Genomic DNA, 22,616 nt, shown 5'->3' on the forward strand with positions numbered 1-22,616 from the left:
TTAGCTGATGTCATTGTTCTTTTGCACATGCGGGTCAATTCGGAACCGCAAACAGTTCTCACTGAAATCTGATATAGGCCACATTTTAAAAGGTAATGTGAACAGCCAAACAAAAAATCGGACCTGAGCAAAAAATCTGAATTGAGCATTAAGACTTGCGGTGTGAATGTAGCCTTAGTCTAACTTTGCCGAAAGAAATTCATTATGAGTTTGAGCTCTCTATTACAAACAGGAAGTGAAAGGAAAAGCTAATGTAAACAGTGTCTGAGGCTATAAAACAGGTTACCATTCCACTATGTTTAATGGGTTTCACTTTCCAGTCTGAGATTTATTTCTCAACCATGACAAGGCAGATTATTTCTGCAAAGGATTTGTTTATCTGGAGTCCTTAACACTACTGGAATTGGACGGGTTCTCATTCACACAGCCTGTAATTGAGACATGCATATCCTTGCAGTCAAGTTGAATGTGGAGGTTTTTTTTATTACTCTAAAGATGGTGATATGTAGTGTTTATCGTCCTGTTAAGCACTCTTGGTAGTGATACCAAGATGTGTATGTGAGGGCTTTGTCAGATCACTTTGTTTCTGTTTCCAGATGTTAATGTGTAATGGCTCTGTCCTATAGTCTGTTATAAATTAAACTCTGGTGAACTTACAACCTTGAAAATATGTGTTCTCTATTTTTGAGCTCTTAGCTCTTTTTTTAGTTTTTTTTAGAATCATAATAATCAAATTAGCACACAAAAACAAAAGATACAGTGATAAATAGTCATTTATTATCTCATTTCAATTTGTGTCTGAATAGAATAGAAATTCCATACAACAAAAGTAACCCTAAAACAATGTTAAAATTACAAATGAACGCTGTCCTAAATATAAATTTAGTTCTTACTAAAGCCTTCCCTGCATACCCTATAACTGCAGATTTCTGAGGATGGAACAGTGGTTGAATGTATCATGTCACACAATGTACACTTGTTTGACATTAAGACAACAGTTCTTTTTATGCCCCTTATAGTTGAAATGCTACAGAGGTATGGTATATTGCATTGACAGTGGAATGGCTCTCATATTGCCATGCCCTTATGGTATGGGGCTCTTCCGTTAAAAAAAAAACAAAGTAGAAATGAATAATACATACAAACTCACAGAAACATATGACAGTGCTTATCAACAAGATTTTCTTTTTCCTGAAACTATTCAGAAAATATTCAAGTTTTCAAATCATATCACTTTTTTTCCATAGTAAAAAATAAGTGAATAAAAGTGACCAGTTTCTCTATTGCATCGTGTATCATAGGTTGTGAAAGTTTGGCTGTAATGCTTTCATGAAATGGCACCCAGCTATGTAGCTTGTTTCATTCTTCACAAATATTTTTTTTTCTTCAATGCGAAGCCCGTATCCTTTACATACACATGACATGACATACAACAATACAGTCTTAAAAGTGGGATCAGCGATGCTAATTCATAATGAAATCCTTACATTTCAACATGCTTTCAACACAGTATGCTTCAAAGAAAAACTCAATTGTCTATGACAGGCTCTGTAACAAAGTGACACATATTTCCAGACAAACAGAATGACTAGACCAATCAGAGCAATGATGTTTCTGTCAGTCATATCATAACCAAGGCTACAGACATTCAGAGGAGAGGGAGCCTGGGGAAGACATTGTGGAAAGGGGATGTATTTGTTTTGTTTGGTTGCTTAAAAATACAAAAATGGTCCCTTCCAGCAACATGATTTGAAAAACAAAACAAACAAAAAAAATCGAGCAAAAAAAACAAACAATTGCTGACTCTTACCTTCAAGTTAAACTACTTTTTGATTATAGTTCAGTGATGCTTTGGGGCATTCTGTACTAATGCGATATCACTTACAGTACAAGCAAACGGGATACATTTGAGCACATTAGTGTGTTCAGCTTAGCTTTCACCAGACGCAAGCAGTCTTCCAACAGGGAGCCTCAACACATGTGGTGGGCCAGAGAGCTCTGCACCTCATCCTCTACCCAGGGCTTGCACTGCCACAGAGTACAAGCAGCAGGGGTTCCTATCCCATGCCGGTGAGGTATACTTCCCTACCAGCTTCAAACCTGCAAAAAGCTGTCAACAGACCCTTTTCCACAGCAGCCATTTTGGCACACCATAGAGGAGCAAGTACAATTGAAGCTCAAGGCATTAATTAGCTTCACATTGCTTGTAAGCACCATACTCCCAGAGATCAATAATTCATGTTTTAAGACTCAGTTCTGTTTGCTCAGCTGCAACATATAAAATGGCTGAGGTGGAAAAGATCTGCTGTGCTTGTACAAATGCATAGCCGTGCTAGAGGCATTCCTGTAGAGATGGCAAGCCATTGCACCATGATGCTGTACTCTCCAGTTCAACTGTTCCTTTACAGACCATTTCTTCTGCTTACTTTTCCATATAGGCTCACTTAATGCTAGGTAATAGACTATGAGAACAATTCCCCTCAGGTATTGCATTAAATACTTTCACAGATCAGATATTGCTGTTTAGAGCGACTTCACATCTGTAACATACACTCAAATATTGCTGCCGTCTACACCCCAATGCCCCCCGCCCCTACATCTTGAAAACCACACATGAAGAGTATGGATTGAACAAAGGACACTATGAAGGGGATATACTGTATTTACGACTTGAATTGAGGTAGTGTTCACCACGTCGTCACGGGACGTTTTGAGTGATGGTACACTGGGGCATGCGCCAACACATCCTGTGTGTGAGTGTGTGAGTCTGTGTGTGTATGTGTCCGTGCATTATTGGGTGATAAAATGTGAGGGAGAGAAGCATTCTCCAGATATTGAGCTGAGGTACAGGCCAAGCATCCTGATCATCTGTACACATTTTTTCTGCAATTCCCATCTTTTTTTTGTCCCTGTGACATTCATTCAAACAGACAACAGGCTGGATCCCCTCCCCACGCATGTTCACATCCGCTGCAAAATATTGCCTTGAGAACTGGGAGCACGTTCGCGATAAAAGTCAACATTACTTTAGGTAGGGGGGGAGGGAGTCTCAAGCACAGCCTATCTCTACTACGTCTACTATTTCTAATTCTTCTCTGTCCCAGGTTTTTTTTGTTTGTTTGTTTTCTCATGAAAAAGAAACACCCTTAGGTAGCAGTGCTACGCTGTGGGCAGTGCTGAAAACTCTTGTCGAGGTTTCGAGTGTCGTTGTGGTGTGGTGCGGCACCTCCGTTGCCGTTGCCCGGGTTACAGCATGGCCGTGCTTTCGGGGTTACAGGTGAGGTGAGCCGAGGTGCTTCCAGCACCCGGAGACTTCAGGTCGTGGGCGCCGAAGCCCATGGGTGCGCTTTTGCCCATGGCCCCCATGCTAGCCATACCCCCCATGCTAGCCATACCCCCCATGATGACGCCGGTGGGCTGGTGGAGGTGGAGGCTGCTGCGCTGCGCCAGGACGGCCATTATGGTGTCAGTGGTGACGGTGCCGAACTCGTAGGTGAAGGTGCCGTAGTAGACGAGGATGATGACGGTGAATACCCACTCGCAGATGGCGGCCGCGTGCTGCAGGACGAAGCTCTCGTGGATGAAGAAAGCGCCACCTGGAGGATGGCTGGGTTAAGGAGCTTCTGTTCTCACATATAGGCATATGTGCCTGGAGGGCACAATTTTGAGACTTAAAGCAGAAATCCACCCCTTTAAAAAAAAACTGCTATGAATTTCTAAGTAACTGTTGATCATCGATTTGTTTTTAAACAAATTAATGAATTTAAACAAATAAACGAGCAAGACGTTTCTCAACACCACTTCATAAAATCAGTCAAGAAGTTGACTGGAGTTTAGATATATCAAATAGAATACTAAAGAAAGCCTAGTGAAGTTTTCAGTAGGTGTTAAATTAAAACAAATCTAGATACATATCAGTGTGGTTCCTAATTCAGCATGATTATAATATTTCAGGGTTGAGGTGGCATTACTCATACATTTGCCAAATGTACATTATCTTTATGCATTGCAAGCAATCAACACACTGACTGCGAATCAAACAAAGAAGTTCGCTGTGTTTCTCCACTAGGAAATATATGGCCCTATTGCTGAGCAACAACTGACCTTTGGAACTGACAGAGATCTGTGGATCATTTGCAATTCATTTCCTGTGTGAGAGAGACAAACTAGGCACATCGAGGCCTTATTGAAACAGGTATGCCTTATCACACCGCTATTTGATGGTTAAAATGGATCGTGCCTCTTCAATGAGCACTCAGCAAGTGACTGTGTAGTCTAAGGTACACATAATGAACTATGGTTACATCTGCAAGTCTATCTCATCAGCCATTTATGATGATAATTATTCTTTTATATTCCAACAGGCACTTTATTCCTGTATAATTATACAACTATGAAACTATATATCCTATCACCATGGGCAGTGACCTTTTTTGTGCCACATTTCTGACACTGAAAAAATCCACATCAGCACACCAACATAACAAATGTTACACAAATAAAACGTACCATTGCCTAAAACATCTAATAATATTAAGTCTAATAATAAGTCTCCAATAAATGCTAGTCCCTTATAACGGGGGTTCCCAAAGTGGGGGTCGACGGCGAGGGGTGGGTCGCGAAATGATTTCCATAAATCAAATAAATTTGGAAAAAATAAAATTCTGAAAAATTATGACTGGATAAGATCACCATTCACTGTAACCACCGCAAGTCATCTGTCAGCCGGCATGGAGGACGCACTGGTTGAGCTGTCATGTGACCGCACTTTAAAGACAGATTTTAATTCCAAGACGCTTGCTGAGTTCTGGATTTCAGTCGAGAGGGAATATCCACAGCTATCCAAGGCCGCGATGGACGTACTGACGCCGTTCTTTGCACTGACATATATTAAAAACAAATACAGATCGCGTCTAAATGTGGAGGATGATCTCCGTGTGGCCGTCTCCACAATTAAACCAAGAATGGACTTGCTGTGTTCCGCGCATAGCGTGCATCCATCTCATTAGATGAGATTAACGCTGAAACGTAGTTGCCAAAATGTAAATTTGCGCAGCAACAATGTACATATGTTTACAACAGTTTGTGGATATTACCCTGACTGAGATATTCTTCTGTTAAAGCAACACCAAATAATTTTTTGTACATTAAAATATTGTTTCCAAAATCATCAACTTGTAACAAGGTGAACGGCACTTCTGCATTCTCTTCGCGACCCTCTATCGGCTATAACCGAACTATGCAAGTTTGCCAGATCGGGTAGCGGATCTGTAGTTCGATGGAATGAGACATAAGAAACTACAAATTTGACTTGCTTCTGATGTCGCAATACATTATACTTTCATAAAATCATGCAACGTACTCTACCTTGTCTGTAGACATCGTTATTTCCAAAGCCAGTGCTGGATAAACAAGCGTGCGTGCGACAGGAAAAGTGCTTTGGTGCTTTAAAATGGAAATTAAAGTAATGTTTCAAAGTTAAGTTTGCACATGACAGCAATAATGTGCACTCATGGATATTATTTTTTGACTAAGGTATTCTGCTTTTATCATATAGTAAAGTTCTATATGTAAAATCATAACAGGTTGCTCTGTTCTTTTGTGTTGTCGTTAAGACCGTGTTTGGATAAGCCTAGTGCGTATGGCCGGTGCGCACATTTAATTTTATTTTTTGAGTCACATCCAGGGATAGTGGGGGTTGCCAGTCTCTGGCACGGTTATTTTGGGGGTCGCGGGTTGAAAAGTTTGGGAACCCCTGCCTTATAATAACCTGTAGCCTATGCAAGACCCTTTTAGGGGTCCGTTTTACTGCCGACCGGCAATGTGTATTTCTTTACATTTACGGAAGATTCCTTTTTTTTGACCAATGAAGCGAAAATTGACATTTTGCCATGCCAGAGATCTGACAATCTCTCATGGCACTCTAATGGGCTGCAGCACAGCGGTTGAAAAAACAAGGAATCAACTCATAACCAACTCATCACTATCCACCTATACCCTAACATTCTATGATGCACTGACATCTGTTTCAATACAACACACAATTTACCAAAAGATTGTCAGGCCCAAAAAACGACACCAAACAATGTTATGCAAACCTCTGGGTGCACTTTCAGTTTGTCAAGACCTACAATCAAGGGGCAATTAGGGCATTGGGCAACAAGTCAAACAAACCACTCCCCCTTATATCCAGGCTATTTAAACACAGATTAGCGCTGTAAGGATACTGAGGACGAGAGAGACGAGGGCCCCGGCTGAGAGGGCTACCCGCACATGGGCCATCCAGTAGTCCAGAGTGGTCTCAGCGATGCGGTAGGTGAGCACACACTGCAGGCACACAAAAAGTAGCCCCGCCGGGAACGCCACTCCCGCGCCCACATAGTGCAAAGACTTGGCATGGTCCACCTGCCAAGAGCACGCGGAAGGAGAGACAGTGAGAGATAGGATTACATGAAATAAAATGTCAAAACTTCAATACCCACTGCATAGATGCCGTCACACCGTGTGGAACTTTTCATGCTTGCGATTCATTGTTAAAGTGGATGAGTAAAGATGAGTAGACACTAAAACATGGCATCAGGCCTTAGAAAACTGGTTCTAGGTAATACTATATTGTTCTGTTCCACATACTGTCTAGAACCAGTTTTCTAGGGCCTGATGTCACGTTTAAGTCAAATGTCTACTCATCATTACACACACACTGTGTCTTTTTCTGTGGACACGGCCATGGACACAGTGCTCATGAGACAAATTTAGCCCGTAGTTCTAGATATACGCTACTATACGATATTTTATGTCAGTTCTAGACTATGGTGATGTGATGTATAGAAATGCTACTGCTTGTTCACTTAAAGCCCTGGACTCAGTCTCTACTCTGCCCTGAGATTCATTACTGGTGATGGCCATTATAACACATAGGTCATCTTTGACAGAGAGGAGACATAATCATTGGTGTCGGCTTTTTGTTGTGGTGCCCCTACCTTCCTATCTTCAATGCAATATAAAAATGAATTCTCTGCTTTCCTATAATCAATTCAGATCTGTAATCGCAAACCTTCCTATGTCAAATTGTACAAGTAAATGTTATTTTATTATTGTTATTATTCCATTATTAATATTTTAACTATTTTTATTTTTTCCTTCCTCCTCTATAATGTTATGTAGGTTATCTTATTATTTATTTTATTTATAGGCCTAGGCCTATACTTATTACCACAATTATTATACTATATCTTTTGTTATTTCATTGTTCCTGTAATCTCAGCTTCACTGAAAATGAGGACCACCCTCAATGAACCTCCGAGAATAATTAAAGGTTAAATGAATACGCCATACTGGTATATAGCAATATGGCGTACTGTACATTTAGAACTACGGGCTATATTTGTGTCATGAGCACCGTGTCCATAGCCGCGTCCACAGAAATATACTTACGACTTTTAACACAAATGTAACCCTGCGATGGACTCACCTGGAAATTCCCCACCATGACCAGACCTAAGGCGTTGACACAGCCTGACACCAGGGCACTGGTGTTTGTCCAGCAGTGGTGACTGTGCTCAATCACCTGGGCATAGCGGAGCATACAGACCATCACCACTGCAGGGAGAGACAACAGTGATGGAGAGGAGGAGAATGGAGAGAGAAAGAGAGAGAGGTGACAAGAGGGAGGAGAGGAGCAGTACAGATGTGTTTTATGAGACAAACATAAAAAGAGGTGAGGAAGACATAGATAGAAGGAAGGATATAGAGGAGTGATAAAGAGCAGACAGAGAGAGAGAGACAGAGAGAGAGAGAGAGAGAGAGAGAGAGAGAGAGAGAGAGAATTTACTTTAGGTATGGACCACATGCACACATTAACAGGCAGATCAAATACACGCACAATCAATGTACTGATAGTGGTTAATATTGCACAAGAGCAGAGGAGAGGGTATTACCCATGAAGGCTCCCACGTTGCCAATCAGGCTGAAGAGACAGCTCTCTGGGGGGTATGAGCCACATTTGCTGAAAGAGGAACACATTAAGGGAGAGAGTGTTGACACACATGCAGCAAATGACTAGATGGGTGTGAATGGTGTTTCTTTTATGGTCCCTCTGTGTCACTCGCTGCTATGGTATTTATGTGCCCATTAGGTAGGATTTATGTAATTATGGATATGCGATTTGTGAGGAAACATGATAGTAAGATAACATTTATAGATTCAAAATTACACTAATCAGCATTAGAAATCTTCATGGCAGGTTTATCCGTGGTCTAATAGTTGGCATTCTACTACTAGTTTAATACTGTATGTTATGGAGTAATAAAACACTAGTGTACGTTCAGACTTGGCATATTTATTCGCAGCTGCCGGTGTCCGTTTTACATTATAATTCTATGGAGTAGACTGTGTTTACCAAAAAAAGTCCTTACTCTCTTTAAAAACACGATCGCGGGATTCTTTTTCTGCAGCTCGGAGTTGTTTTAAAAGTTGAGAAATGTTCAACTTCTAGTGGGAAAACGCCCTACGTCACACTGTTTTTTGACAAATCACAAGCAGATAACCAAGACCTGTGGTCCGGCTTTTTTTTGGAACAAAAAACGATGGCAGATTTGTTAAAACTGAAAAAGCGGTCTGCGGTCAGAAAAAGAAGCCAAGTCTGAACGTACCCTAAGAATAAAAGGTTAAATGGAAACATCACCTACCTGATTAGGGGTATATCCTGTAGTGTGCAGCATGTCTTGGGGAAACCCCTTCTGGCTGTCTCCTCAGTGCACGTGACATTGTAGGTCCTGTGACACGGGCAGACAAGGCATAGTCAACAATAGATAGATTCACCACAGCATTCATCATTATTCCATTCTACCATTTGCCAATCAATATGCCCCATCACACTATGAAGTAGAAAGTATAGTGCACTCACCAGTTCTCTACAGGACAAACATGGTGGTTCATTACAGCCATGGCATAGCTGGAAAACAATCCATTTACACATGTTATTCCGCCCGAGGACTTCACAGTGTACAGTAAACACAATGAGAGCTGTTAATACAGTGTGCAGCAAACAGACCTCTACTTCAGTAAGCCGATACATATTTAACTGCCAAAAGTTCACATACTAAGGAGAGGCTTACACTATCCATATTCCTGTGATGGAGAAGGCAGCAAGGCTGACGGGCAGGACAATCCAGGCGGTCATTGGGCAGTCTGTGTGGGGCCTGTGACCAGAGCATGAGGGAGTAGTGGCCCAGGGGTGAAGTGAAGAGAAGGGAGACGTTGGCAGGTGAAGCCATGCAGTGCGAGTGCATGAGAGGACCAACGGGGCAATACTGCTGCTGTGAATGCTACATTGGCCGATGCTTCGTTGAGACCACCAATGCACCCACCCTACAATAAAGAGTGTGTTTTACTGACTGCTGAAGAGAAAATGCATGACATAAAATACACCAATACTGAATGAATAAATAAATGAGTGATCTTGCTTACTTGGTAAAGTAGGATTAGACTGCCCCTAACTATACTCAAAGCTGCCGACATAAGCTTAGCAAGAGGCTCCGTAATGCCATTTTGGCCGGCAACAATGATCAGATAACCCAAGTTAGCTATCTAAGATAGGTAGTTCACGTTGTATAGTAACAACACATTACGTACAAGCATATAACCATCTCTGCAACAGCAGAAATATATCGAATTCAATATGAACCTTGCAATCAAATGTCAGCGCAGCTTAGATCAACTGTAGTACAATATTAACGTTACTCTCGGGCTATGGCATGATGCTAGGCGGTTTTACCAGGGATAACAAAACGATATCATCAGCAAGCTACAAAACTAGATATACAAACATCGCCAATGAATAATCTAGCGACGTTTTCATATATATTGTGTAATTTTCAACAATTCCATATCATTGCATTACTGGTCAGTAAGAATCAAAGTATGGATAAATTCTCACCCAAGGTCCTCCAGCGACACCTGTGCGAAGCAAGCAAGCTACTTGCTAGCCAGTCAGCTAGCTGATGGTGATGGTTGTTGGACACAAGGACGTGTGAGGACGTACGCGCAAGTGTCACGTGCTCAAAATATTGCTCTGCAGCAGCATCCAAATATGCAGCATGAACTTTGTTGTTTGAAATAACACCTTTTGACTTGATGATGTGCGATTTGATGATGCGTTAGTTTCGGGTGTAGGCCTACTTTTATTTACATTTTAGACCCTGGAAATATTACTATAATTCTGTAAATTACACACGTTAGCCTACTCTTATTTTTTTACTCTGATGTCTGAAAAAAAAAAGTCAAACTGTGTTCAGTTTGTGATCCTAAATAAGATAAGCTGTCATTAAACATCTGGTGTCTTAATTGACAGTGTTCTCAATTTCAGCTATTTTAACTAAATCAGTTAGCCACCTCAAAAAAATACACACACAAAAAAAACATTGTCAAACAAAATGATCTTAATTCTATGACAACCCATGATTTAGAAAAAAAACTCAGCATGAGCCTTTTTCCAGAGTTAACTGCAATGGAATTGCAGACTTTTGTAGGCAAATGCAGTTGCTAGAGTTAGACTGCTAACAAAAGATGTACACATAGGAGTACAATGTAGGCTACATGGTATGACCAGACTGCCACATGGAGTTGCCACCGGCTATGCAATTGCACACGTTCCAAGTTCTGTCCATGCCCTAGGCTACTCCTGCAACTCATTCTAAACTCACACTTCCTAAGTCCTCTATCCCCTAACTCTTCATAAATTTCAAGTCCTAGCCTGCATGTTCTCCCCTTAATTACTTGTGAAACAATGCAACACAACAATATACACAGTCTGAACTGCTTGAAGCACTTGAACAATGGTATTCTAAAGAAAGTATACTTGAGACACAGTGCCTTTTATATTTAAGTGGGATGCATCATTCCGTACAGTAAAGTCCACAAAATCTATAATTTAGCATGCATTGTTTTTTGGTCCTTGGATGCTGCAGTAGCCTTCTCATTCACAGACACTATGCAGATTAGTGTCGTTCACACATAATGTCCGCAGGTTAGCATCATATCTGAATCACCCGAAGGGTCGGATCCGCATATAGTGGGGAGGTTGTGTCTGAAAGCAACTATTGTGAGGATGTATGTATGTTTTAGTTGTGAAATTGTGATAGTTTTGCCTGCAAGATAAAATGAAGTGCAAAAGCTTTAACATGGGACAGATCTGTTGCGCATCCTCCAAACGAGCCAGCCGCAAAATGCAGTCGGACCAGAGTCCAAACACACATGTAGGGCCAAAACTAAAAAACGGAACAGATCGGGCACAGATGGTGGCCAGCACAGGTCTAGCTCTGTTTCACTACGGCCTACATATTTGGGACCTCATCTGCTTATCAGGTGTGGTATGGACCTGCTGCGGATCCATAACACACGTTTATCAGACCTTAGACGTCTCTAATGGCTTCATTGGCATTTTAAATGTGATGGCCAAGTTTGTTAAATTTCTCCTAATACTAGACAGCATACTAAACACAATAGCAAAAAACAACTTACAAAAACATTTCTCATTATTGCTTTGAGGCCTCAACAACCTGACTGGTTAATTATAATCCCACTGTTCTCATCGATTTTTGAACATTTGTTGCATTGATGTCTTATTTTGATGTCTTATTTTTTCTCGTAGCCTACCAGAAAAATAAGAGAAATATGATCTCCAATACAGGCTACAGTGGCCGTCTAATCATAATCATGGTTACCACCCTTACCGTGGCTAAAACGCCCACATAGGGGAATGTGTTTGTTTCGATTGCATGTAATTTAATGGAGGTACATCAGCGTGAGTAGCCTACACCAAAAACAATTTCCTCTTCAGTCCCCCTACAGGTTGGAAGCGGAATTGTCCATTACCGCTGTTGTAAATAGCCCGGAGCCGTCTTCCAATGTACCTGCCGAGTGCGCTCCACCCAGAGCCTTCCACCTCGGCTATTGTAAAGCTTGCCATAAAGCAAGTCAAATTTGTAGTTTCTTATGTCTCATTCGACTACAGATCCACTACCTGATCTGGCAAACTTGCAGAATGCGTTATAGAGGGCTGCAAAGTGAATGCAGAAGTGCCGTTCACCCTGTTTTGAGTTCATGAACCACTGAAACGATTTTGGAAACATTATTTTAAGGTACAAAATAATCTTTGGTGTTGCTTTTAAGTGGAACTTGGCAACTATTTCAACTTAATAAACACATTTAAAAATCATTTGGATGGTTAAATGACCTGTTCCGGTTAAAGGACCTGTTCCTGACGACTAATGAAGCTACCATCAAATATTAGCTTCCAGAGAAATTTATCGTCAACACTGGAAAATCGAGGGTGAATTAGGTTGTTAGCATACAATGGAAAGTACGCAATTCCTTCAAACCCCATCTGAATTTAAAACGTGTGTATAAAGTGTAACAGCCTAGCGAGTTTGCCCATTGTGTGATGTTAGCATGCTTTACCCAACTTGGGGGGCGTAACCTTTCCGAACCTTTCTGCCAACTGTCTAGCCTAGGCCCTAATGTTTTCTGCTTGGACCCCGATAATTGCCGAAAATATGGAAATAGGTGGTTTTGAATCATGTGTGATCTGAAGTGAAAGCAAGCTGATTCAACATGAAAACGTTTCCAATCCTGTTATTTACAACATCACAACCTTCACAAGGCTACACTAAACCAGGCTAAGTTAAAGGATGGTTGTAGCCTAGTGGTACAGTTGCGCCTCTCAGTGGCAGGTCTTAAACTACAGTCCATGGTACGACCTTGTTAACAATCTTTATAATTCCATAATCGGGAGTGTCGAAAAAAGTATAACGAACAGCTTTACACATGACGATGTATGTAGACGTTTCATAAAAGACATGTAGTAGTCATTTAGTCAAACAAACAATTTATGTTGTATATTACGATGTATTTCCAAGTTTTATCAAGCGCCGCTGGTGTAGTGGTATCATGCAAGATTCCCATTCTTGCGACCCGGGTTCGATTCCCGGGCGGCGCACGAGTTTTTTTTTCCATAAAGAAGGCTTACTTTGAAATTTCACTAAATGGTCTGTCTTCTGTGACTGAAACAAATAGTATCTGAATATAATAGTCCGAACCAATTAGCGATGAAAAAGTGACAAGATGCGGAATCACAGCAAATCACTATCCGCCAAAATGTCAAAGCTCAGCAAAGATACACCGAGATACACAGACAACACTTCCGCTCAACTCCATGCCCCCTTCAATTATTTGGCGCATGCGTATACCTATATCCGCTCCGGTTTCGCCGCCATCTTATGTCGCCTTTCTATTGTTCATAATTGGAGTTAACAGAGGCGGCATAGCATTATTGTGCGCATTATATGAATTTGAAGACGAATAAGAGAACATTTTATGAAGGAAAGAACTGGCGAATAACCAGAGACTGTCATAGAAACTGACACGTTGAATTTCTCTCAGGGTTCGATCTTTCATTCGATCGGAAAATATGATGGACGACGAACAGCCCAAGACTTTGTACGTATGAATGCCATTAACTCTAGCCAGAATTTAACTACGTTAAGGCTAGCTTGCCAAGTAAGCTTGCAAAGATTCATAAATGGTCAATGTTGTATGTATCGTGTTCAGTATAAAGTACCTGAGTCATGCCACTCTGCTCAATGTGTAGAGTAATGTATACTTGCTAGCACTTGTGTAACGATAATGTAGCGGTAGGCACGAAGGATGATAACGTTAACGTTAGAGCTTCATAGCTGGGCAAGGTTAGCATAGTAGCGATAAGTAGCTAAATGGTAGGCTAATGTTAACGTTAGCTATGCTAGCTAGCTATAAAGGCCACTTAGCATTATGTCAGACGTGTCCGTTTTTCTGTTTAGAGACAAAAGCAGTCTCTCTTTGCCAGTAGATTATTTGTTATGCATGTGTATATGGCTAAGTGAAAATACAGTGATCATTAACGAAAGAGGCAAACACTTATTTTTACACCCCTGTCGGTCCACGTGTTTTTGCATTGATGTTAAATGATAACTATCGAGAAGAATAAAACCAGTGAACTAGCGGCGGTTGATGTCGCTTTGAAGCTAGCTAATGTCTGAGGCCACGAATGCCAGACCAAGCTCCACCGTCAGGACCTGCAGTGATGATTGAACCAGCTAGCTAACGTTAGCATTCATATTAGCTATTTGTTTGCGAGCGGTGCAAGTAATGTTACTAAAACGAATTTGATATTCATTTTACGCCTTACCTAGTATCATATTTGGATATCAGAGCTTCAATATTACCTAAACGTTGCGATGCAGGTGTTATTTGTTTCAGTTAACATTCGTTGTATGCCAAGGATTATTTATATCATGTCGATGCTGCATTCAGATGTTAAGTTAACATGAACAGTAACGTTATCACTCACGTTAGCTCGCCTCTATATTGATTGTCGTAATCGTAACGTTACTTTGTTGGTGGTGAGATGTCATCGTGAATGATCCGTGAGGTAAACGTTACCTTGCTCAGGTTAACTTAAACAATGTATGCCCATGTGTATGTATAACGGTGGGGGGGATTCCAGGTACAGAGAAAGAAAGGTGGCTTGCTAACACGATCAGGAAATTCAGTGGAACGAGTGGCCTGGACTCTCCTTCTATTGTCGTAGAGTAGTTGCAGTTCAAATGGTACTGCGGAGTCAAAACTAGTCTGGTAAGAGGTTCGATATAATGGGCTTGTAGTTAATGGAAGACATCGTCCAATAACCAAATGTTAGCTAACCAAATGCTGATTATCACTGAGTAACTGTTAACTTAGTTAAATGGTGTTGATAACCTGGGCGCTTAGCTAACTACCAGAGGCAGAGACAACCTAAACGGGAAAAAGAAGGCAAACTTTACTGTTCTGCAGTGGTAAAGAACGTCAGTATCACGAGAGCCATGTTGTGGACTGGATCTTTGTCTTTCCTCTGTTACCCAACATTGCTCTGCTAGTTGTTGAATAGCGCCAAAACGCTACAGTGTACATTTCGATACTGCCACTGGCCTTTACTCTCGCTCCCCCTCTGTTCATTTTTCAGTTGTGTCCGTTCATTTCGTCTGTAGCCAGATGAATTGACCAGGATGCGATATCGAGGACTCTTTCTGGTATATCACATTCACTCCTCCGTTCTGTCTTTCAGGTATGTTGGAAACCTGTCTCGCGACGTGACAGAGGCGCTGATCATGCAACTCTTCGGGCAGATAGGACCCTGCAAGAGCTGTAAAATGATTGTTGATGTGAGTCAACCTCCTGGCCTTACAGAAATCTACTCCTTACACAGTTATAATCAGTACCCTTTCCCTAATCAAAAGCATTGGATGTGCACACAAGATTTATTAAAGACATTTGAGAGTTATTTAAGACATTTGTTAGCTCCTATTGTTGGTTACTGTATTTTCTCCCCCACTGATTTGGTTTATCCTTTGTTCAAGCGTAAGATATGGTACATGTTGGTTGTGAATTGACCAGATATGGCAGTTTCTCTACAATTACTGTGCCTTAATATAATGGCAAGTTACAATTGGAGATTGTTGTTTGCCATTAATACCTGTCCTCTCCCCTTAGACGGCAGGTAATGACCCATACTGCTTTGTGGAGTTCTACGAGCATAGGCATGCTGCTGCCTCACTGGCCGCAATGAATGGACGTAAAATAATGGGTAAGGTAAGCTATCGTATCTACAGGGTGAGTTGGGTTGGGTTTGGATGGGCTGGGCTGGGAAGGTTTGGGGGGGGGGGGGTGTCGTGTCGTCATCAGCATAAGTGTTAATTACATTCATATTCATCATTTCAATGTTTTAGAACCTCTTTTAGTGACATTTCGGACATATTACATTTTTAGCATTTATGATCTTTAGGTTAGTTCCTGTTGTAAAATATAATTTGTCTTTGATGTTTCGGTAGGAAAGGCAATTGCTTTGATTTCTTTTGGCATGTGAGACCTGTCAGGGAAGTGTGCAAGTTGAGGATTGAATAGTCTTCTTAATTCAGGTTGAACAGGTTTGTCAACTTTGTTTTCCATTATGGGTTCTCTAGTAATTCTAGATTTATACTTTGTAGTTGGAAGGCATTAGCTGTAATTGCTCTCTTGGAAGAATGTGGTAATCCTGTGCCTGTTATAAGCAAATTACATTTTCATTAAATTATATTTGGATTTTGCTGTTCTCAAATATTGCTTAGATGAAAATCCAAAACAAGAAGACAGACTAAATATAAGAAGATTTGACAATGATTTCTGCATTTCATCAAGAAATATGGATGGGAAAAAAAAAGTCATCTATGAAGGTCAAGGTGTGTCTTAAAATAACAGACCATGTCCATTGATGAAGTGAACTGAGATGAAACATCTATGGATCTTCATGATGAAGAAAGCTAGCTTTAGATCAGCTTAACCCTGTTTTACCTCTATGTTCAAAGGCTGGAGTGGATAACTTGGGCGTTGGCACAGTGCCTGAAGATCTAGCAATGCAGCCTGTGTGCACTATTTTTATTAGCAGAACCTTTTTATAACATGGTGGCAAACTTTGCCATGGCTGCTCTCCAATACGTGTTGGCCTTGCCTCCTCCAGTAGTCCAAATACTTTAGGCTACGTTGAAGCAGGCATTCTAGTGTTCCACAAGTGTATTCAGTTTAAAATATTTTATCCTCAACAGGTGTTGAAGGACCAATTGAGGACTAATACAAGTTGGTAATTTCACTTGTTTTGTAAGTCCCTTATTTGGACCTCCTTTGTTTTCTCCAATATCAAGATACATATTTATAATTCCCCTCCAATGCGAAGATTCAAACCGTTAAGTCCCTGCAAGGATATAGACTGCATTCTGTGGAGATTGGGTCACTGTGTTCTTTCTCTTTGTCTTTCATTGATCATAACACTACTTAGACACGTTGGTAGGCTGGTAGGGGGGCCCTTCTTGAGGGGGCCATGTAGAGTAGGTGCCGTTCTGACTCAGATGGAGTTTTTTCACCTGCAGGTGTCTCTCTTTGTCTGTTTCCCTTCCTGTAGGAGGTCAAGGTCAACTGGGCCACCACACCTAGCAGCCAGAAAAAAGACACAAGCAGTAAGTACTTCCATGCACATCCAGCCATTTTACCGTGTATGAAATTAAGGTGTAGATCTCTCAATTTTGGATAACTGTTTTTAGGGTTACAATGTGTTAAGAAGTCTCTTATATCATGTATTATTCTGTTAATCACTATTTAGTCTATTGGTGTGTGTGTGTGAATTAAATACAAAAAAAACACACAAACAGAGCTCTGGAAAAAAAATCTATCTATGGATAACATTTACTAGACCACTGTACATTTGTCTGATGTCATCCTACGGTTACATTCGAATGAGTTGATGGTCATATTCAAAATGAAGAGACCACTCTAAATTTGAATATGACCGTCAACTCATTCGAATGTCACTCAGCAACCGTAGGATGACATCAGACAAATGTGCAGTGGTCTCGTAAATGTTATCCATAGATAGATGCTTAATTTAGCTCCTATGCCTAAAATAAACTGTTAATGTTTATCAATGTCATTTTAAATTGCTTTGGACAGAAGAGTCTGCTAAGAACATGATCATGTAGATAAATTGAGTGTACATTAGCAGCTTAGGTTGTTAATATAGGTTATAAAGTGGTCTTGGGTGTGTGCATGCTGGTAGACAGCTGAAGGCCAAGGCTTAATGCATCTGTGCTTTGTTTTTATGCAGACCACTTCCATGTCTTTGTGGGAGACCTCAGTCCAGAAATCACCACCGATGACATCAAAGCTGCCTTTGCACCCTTCGGGAGGATATCGTAAGTGCTGCCGGAACCGGATGATTAAGAGAGATAAAAATCTAAATCAGTGTCTGAATGGTCCCCTATGCTAGCATTCAGGGGAATTGCTCTTGTTGTTTGTTGTGTGTCTAATGGTCTTTTGTGTGGGATTTCTGCACAGTGATGCTCGTGTGGTGAAAGACATGGCCACAGGGAAGTCTAAGGGCTACGGCTTTGTGTCCTTCTACAACAAATGGGTGAGTGGCCCGTGTCTGTGTCTGGTTTGAGGCTTAATTCAGTTCCTGGCAATCCAGAGAGACAGTGGAGTCCACATTTACTCTGAACGGAAAGGGAAATGATGTCTCAGTGTGAGATTTTCCCACATATGTAAACAGTTATAGGGCATAGGAAGGGCAGTTACTACCAAAAGGCATATGGTTATGAAGAGTCGTCTTTGTTGTGTGTGTTTTGCATCTGTGTGAGGCATATGTATATATTTCCCTGTACAGGACGCAGAAAATGCCATCCAACAGATGGGCGGCCAATGGCTGGGTGGGCGGCAGATCAGAACCAACTGGGCCACGAGAAAGCCCCCTGCACCCAAAGCCACCTACGAGAGTAAGTCCCTGATGATTGATCTCTGAACTTTCATAATTTATATATTCATAGAGCTGTTTTCCCATATATGTATTGAACCTAGTCTTAGACAAAAAGCTTTTTCTCAATGGATATCGCCATTGAAGTTCGCTTTTCGTCCAGGACTAGGCCTAATCTGTACACTAAAAATGGGCCCGTTGTGGATTCTAGGTTGTAAGCATTGAAGTACTGCAATCAGTAAGTGTTGTCAATAATTGAGGTATGTACTAAGTAGTAGTGTATTTGTCTCTGTCAACCACAGCGAATACCAAGCATCTGTCTTTTGAGGAAGTGGTCAACCAGTCCAGCCCTAGTAACTGCACTGTCTACTGTGGAGGGGTCACCACAGGCCTGACTGGTGAGCACACCTACAATTCCTCTAAGAACCTTTAAAGAACTAGGCCTAGTTAATCAGGTTCCCCTCATTCTTATTTTAATCATTGGGGATTAAGTTCGAGGTGAGCTCTGTAAAGTGCCTTGAGAGCCATTGTTATATGATGGTGCTATAAAAATAAAACTGAATTGAATGTTGTCTTATAGAGCAATTGATGCGACAGACGTTCTCTCCCTTCGGCCAAATCATGGAAATCCGCGTGTTTCCAGACAAAGGCTACTCTTTTGTGAGGTGAGTGAGTGACTGTTGTGCGTTGCCTTGTGTATTCTAAGACCCTTTCACTGCTGTAGATTCGTTGTGCAGCTAATATATGAAGGGTGTGAATAATCGGGCTAGGCTTGGGAGAACTAGAGAATGCTACAGAAACATCTCAGACTCTACACCAAGATTGACTTAAATGTATTGTGTTTTCCCTTTCCCTCCAGCGCTAGCTTTCTACTTTTAGTGATACAACTTCTGTACATTGTTGACACTACTTATTGTCTAGCTGGTCCACCTATACCTGAGCATCTCATGTGGTCTCACAGGTTTAACTCGCACGAGGGTGCAGCCCACGCCATTGTCTCTGTCAATGGCACCTCCATAGAGGGCCATGTGGTCAAGTGTTATTGGGGCAAAGAGACCACAGAGATGGTCAGTCCCATGCAGCAGGTACAGATGCCCCAGGTAAGTCACAATGACTATAATCTTGTGAAATCACCAATAAACAGTAGTTGTGCAGAAATTGATGCAGGGAATTGTCTTTAATTGAGCCATTATTACAGATAACACACACTAATTGTTTTTAAAACAAGCAGTAGATGCATGTAAGAGTTCAGTGTATGGTGTTTGCTTAGGTGTTTGTGTTTGTCTATGCATTACTCACTTGCAACATTTGGTTGATGTCATTTTCTGTGTGAAATTTCTCCTCTGCAGCAGAACAAACTAGGCTTTGCTGCCCAGCCCTATGGGCAGTGGGGCCAGTGGTACGGCAACACCCAGCAGATCGGCCAGTACGTGCCCAACAGCTGGCAGGTACCCGCCTACGGCGTCTATGGCCAGGCATGGAACCAGCAGGGCTTCAAGTGAGTGACACTTCCTGCTAGAGCCCCACACCTGCTTCTATTCCTCCATTGCATTGAAATTGAAAGTTCTAGTCTAAGTCTAGGTCAACCTTTATCCTCTATCTAGGTCAACCTTTATCCTGTCACACATTTATTAAAGACTGTGACCAAAGTCACAGGAATAAGTCCCCCTGTAGGTGATCAATGTCGTGTGTTTTTTAAGAGCACGTTTGAAATAGACCGTACAGGAAGAATGGTATGAGTCATGCCCAACTATTTCCATTTAAGGGCCGGCCTGGATGTGAAATTTCAGAGGAGCAGCTGTAAATAAACAAACAAGTCAGTCAGCCAAAATAACTCCCGTAAGGCTAGTTGAAAATCACCCCGTCCCAGTGGGTACATTAAGTGACTGAAGCTGTTTTGACGTTACACTGTTTTTTTTTAGGGGTGTAACAATGCACCATCATACTGCGATTTAAAAAAAATGACTACGAACTTTGGTGTTGCACCATGGCATATCTCTGGTAAAAATTTTAACAAATGTTTTACAAAATATTATTTAATTCTTCTAGGTTTATTTTACGCAATTTTTTGTTGCACCCCTAGGATTTCTATTGCTGTAAATGGCACTATTTTGCTTAAGTGTCCATGCAGCAACAAGAATCTTGAATTTCCCCTTTGGGATCAATGAAGATCTCTATGTATCAAGAGAACTATAGAGAGCACTTTTTATAAGAGACTTACCGATCAGTAAATCTTACAAGTTACGTGGAAGTCTGGTTTCTGGAACCTCTTCAAAAGGTGTTCCAGTCTTGATCTTATGACTGGTATTTGAAAGAAGTATAGACATATGTCGAGCTCATTGTGTAGCTTAACAGAACAGGACCGTGCACCCCATGCTCACTCCTTGTCATTGTGTTTTACAGTCATTTACAGGCCGGGGCTGGCTGGACGGGGGTCGGAGCCATCAGCAACGGGGCCATGGTGGAACCAACACAGGGAGTCAACGGAACAATGCTCGCCAACCAGTCTGGCATGGGCACGGCTGGCTACCACACACACTGATCGGACTGAACCAACTGAGCGACGGGGGGTGGGTGGGTGTGGGATTAAGGGGAGGTGGGGTGGTGTCGACAACTTGAGACACCTCCGCTGTGGCCTCGGGATGGGTGGTGGGGGGGGGTTAAAAGAAGACCCCTGCCCCCTCCTCAAGGGTCTCCCGTCATCCAGGCGTCCATGTTGGGGAGCGGCATGTTGCCATTTGACTGTTCCTCGACACCTTCCACCTGTAATATTTTTTCCATGTAAATGTGGGCGGACGATTCAAAGCAAAGTTCCCCCATTTTGTGTCTATGGGGGTCCCAAAGTTGTCCTGCCATGGGATTTAGACATCACACACTTTTTGAATATACATACACCATATACACACAAAACCATGTATGTATACTGACATGTACACAACACACACACTCTTACACACACACTTACACAAAGTCTTCGGCCTGGAGTCCGACGACTAAATCAGAGGACTATGCCATTTTTAATTCAAACAAACGTGCTATAAAACGAATAAAACACATTACACAGCCGCAAGTTTTTTTTTTTTTTTCCATTTTGCTTTTTAAGTTTAGAGCATTTTCAACTGCTGATCTGGTATGAATGGAGCTTTGCCTTTTTCTTTCCTTCATTTTGGGACTCGATTTTATCTCATGAAAGGCGCTGACATCACGGAATCATGTGAAATATGAGCCTATTGGTTTTTTTATGTTTGTAAAAAACTATGAATAAAAAACGGATGTCAACTGTTGTATTTTTTAAATTAGATATTCAATTTCTCAACAAAACAAATAGCAGGGATTACTGCCACTCTTCTTTCTTTGACGGCAGACAAATATTGCACAATAACTATTACTCTTGGTTACCTTTTCACTGAGAAAAAAAATGTTACACAAATTCTAGGATTTTAAATTGTTTTGCATTCCACTTTTTTTTCTTTTCCAGCATTTTACTTTCATTTCATGGAGGGCTTATAAATATACTGTTTTGTATGTAAATAACCAAACCAACGTCTGTTCAATTGTTCCGATGCTGTATAAAGAAAACTCAGATGTTAATTATGGAAGCAGCTTTTTCTTTTTTTGTTTTGCGGTTGGGTTAGGTTCTTGGAGGACGGACTTATGTAAATTAGTGCTCGGCTGTAGTGCCACTGTTGAATGCAGTCCATTCAAACAGAAACAGTGCATCATGCGATTCTTCCAGGGGTTTTTCGTTTGTTTTAGTTTTTTTAAAAGGGGACTTGGGGAAGGGCCCTTGTGACAGCATTGCCATGCAGTGCAAACGATTCAGACTGAAAAGTAATGTAGAATTACAGTAATTCTGTGTATAAACTATCAAAATAGAATTTTTTTTTTTTATTATTTTTGTTTTAATTTTAATGTAGTCGTTAGTGTCAAAGGGAAAACCCCTGGAAGGATCGATATTTTTGCGCTGTTTCGTCCTCCAGGTGTCATTTTAACTAGAGTTGGATGAGACCCATTGTGTTGCCTTATTTTGAGTTGATTCCATTTTAACCAACCGAGTGTCATGAGAGTAGGCAGTGCCTAAGGATATTTTCAGACCTTATGTTTTTTTGTTTTTTTTTTGGATAATGTTGATGCTACTATCATGTGTTCTTGCTTTGTCCCATTAAAATGCTGATGCGTACCAACACACTTTCAGAGAAAGTTGTACTGTTGAGTTTTTTTATGCATTATATGCATATAGTCTGCACACATGCACGCATGGATACTG

The 22,616-nt window shown here is 41.2% G+C and overlaps 2 protein-coding genes and 1 non-coding gene across 3 annotated transcripts; 2 read left to right on the forward strand and 1 right to left on the reverse strand.

Annotated features, from left to right (window-relative positions):
- Positions 1 to 786: 786 nt before the first annotated feature.
- LOC143123165 (transmembrane protein 150A-like) lies at positions 787 to 9,984 on the reverse strand. Its single transcript, XM_076284356.1, has 8 exons — positions 9,938 to 9,984; positions 9,117 to 9,369; positions 8,906 to 8,953; positions 8,688 to 8,774; positions 7,938 to 8,005; positions 7,472 to 7,599; positions 6,228 to 6,405; positions 787 to 3,596 (listed from the first exon to the last, which is right to left on the reverse strand). Exons 2-8 carry the CDS (start codon positions 9,179 to 9,181, stop codon positions 3,247 to 3,249), a joined length of 924 nt encoding a protein of 307 aa, XP_076140471.1. The 5' UTR covers positions 9,182 to 9,369; positions 9,938 to 9,984; the 3' UTR covers positions 787 to 3,246.
- A 2,942-nt stretch (positions 9,985 to 12,926) lies between these two features.
- On the forward strand, positions 12,927 to 12,997 carry trnag-ccc (transfer RNA glycine (anticodon CCC)). The gene has a single exon. It is a non-coding gene; the product is annotated as a tRNA-Gly (tRNA).
- A 264-nt stretch (positions 12,998 to 13,261) lies between these two features.
- tia1 (TIA1 cytotoxic granule-associated RNA binding protein) lies at positions 13,262 to 22,549 on the forward strand. Its single transcript, XM_076284357.1, has 12 exons — positions 13,262 to 13,497; positions 15,140 to 15,236; positions 15,565 to 15,663; positions 17,006 to 17,060; positions 17,705 to 17,792; positions 17,935 to 18,010; positions 18,263 to 18,371; positions 18,652 to 18,747; positions 18,930 to 19,014; positions 19,311 to 19,449; positions 19,699 to 19,847; positions 20,753 to 22,549. Exons 1-12 carry the CDS (start codon positions 13,469 to 13,471, stop codon positions 20,889 to 20,891), a joined length of 1,161 nt encoding a protein of 386 aa, XP_076140472.1. The 5' UTR covers positions 13,262 to 13,468; the 3' UTR covers positions 20,892 to 22,549.
- Positions 22,550 to 22,616: the final 67 nt, after the last annotated feature.

This window comes from Alosa pseudoharengus, unplaced genomic scaffold (genome assembly GCF_046254945.1).
Source record: "Alosa pseudoharengus isolate Yale_2024_CS ecotype anadromous, Long Island Sound unplaced genomic scaffold, YU_APseudo_1.1 YU_APseudo_1.1_scf_14, whole genome shotgun sequence".
NCBI lineage: Eukaryota > Metazoa > Chordata > Actinopteri > Clupeiformes > Clupeidae > Alosa > Alosa pseudoharengus.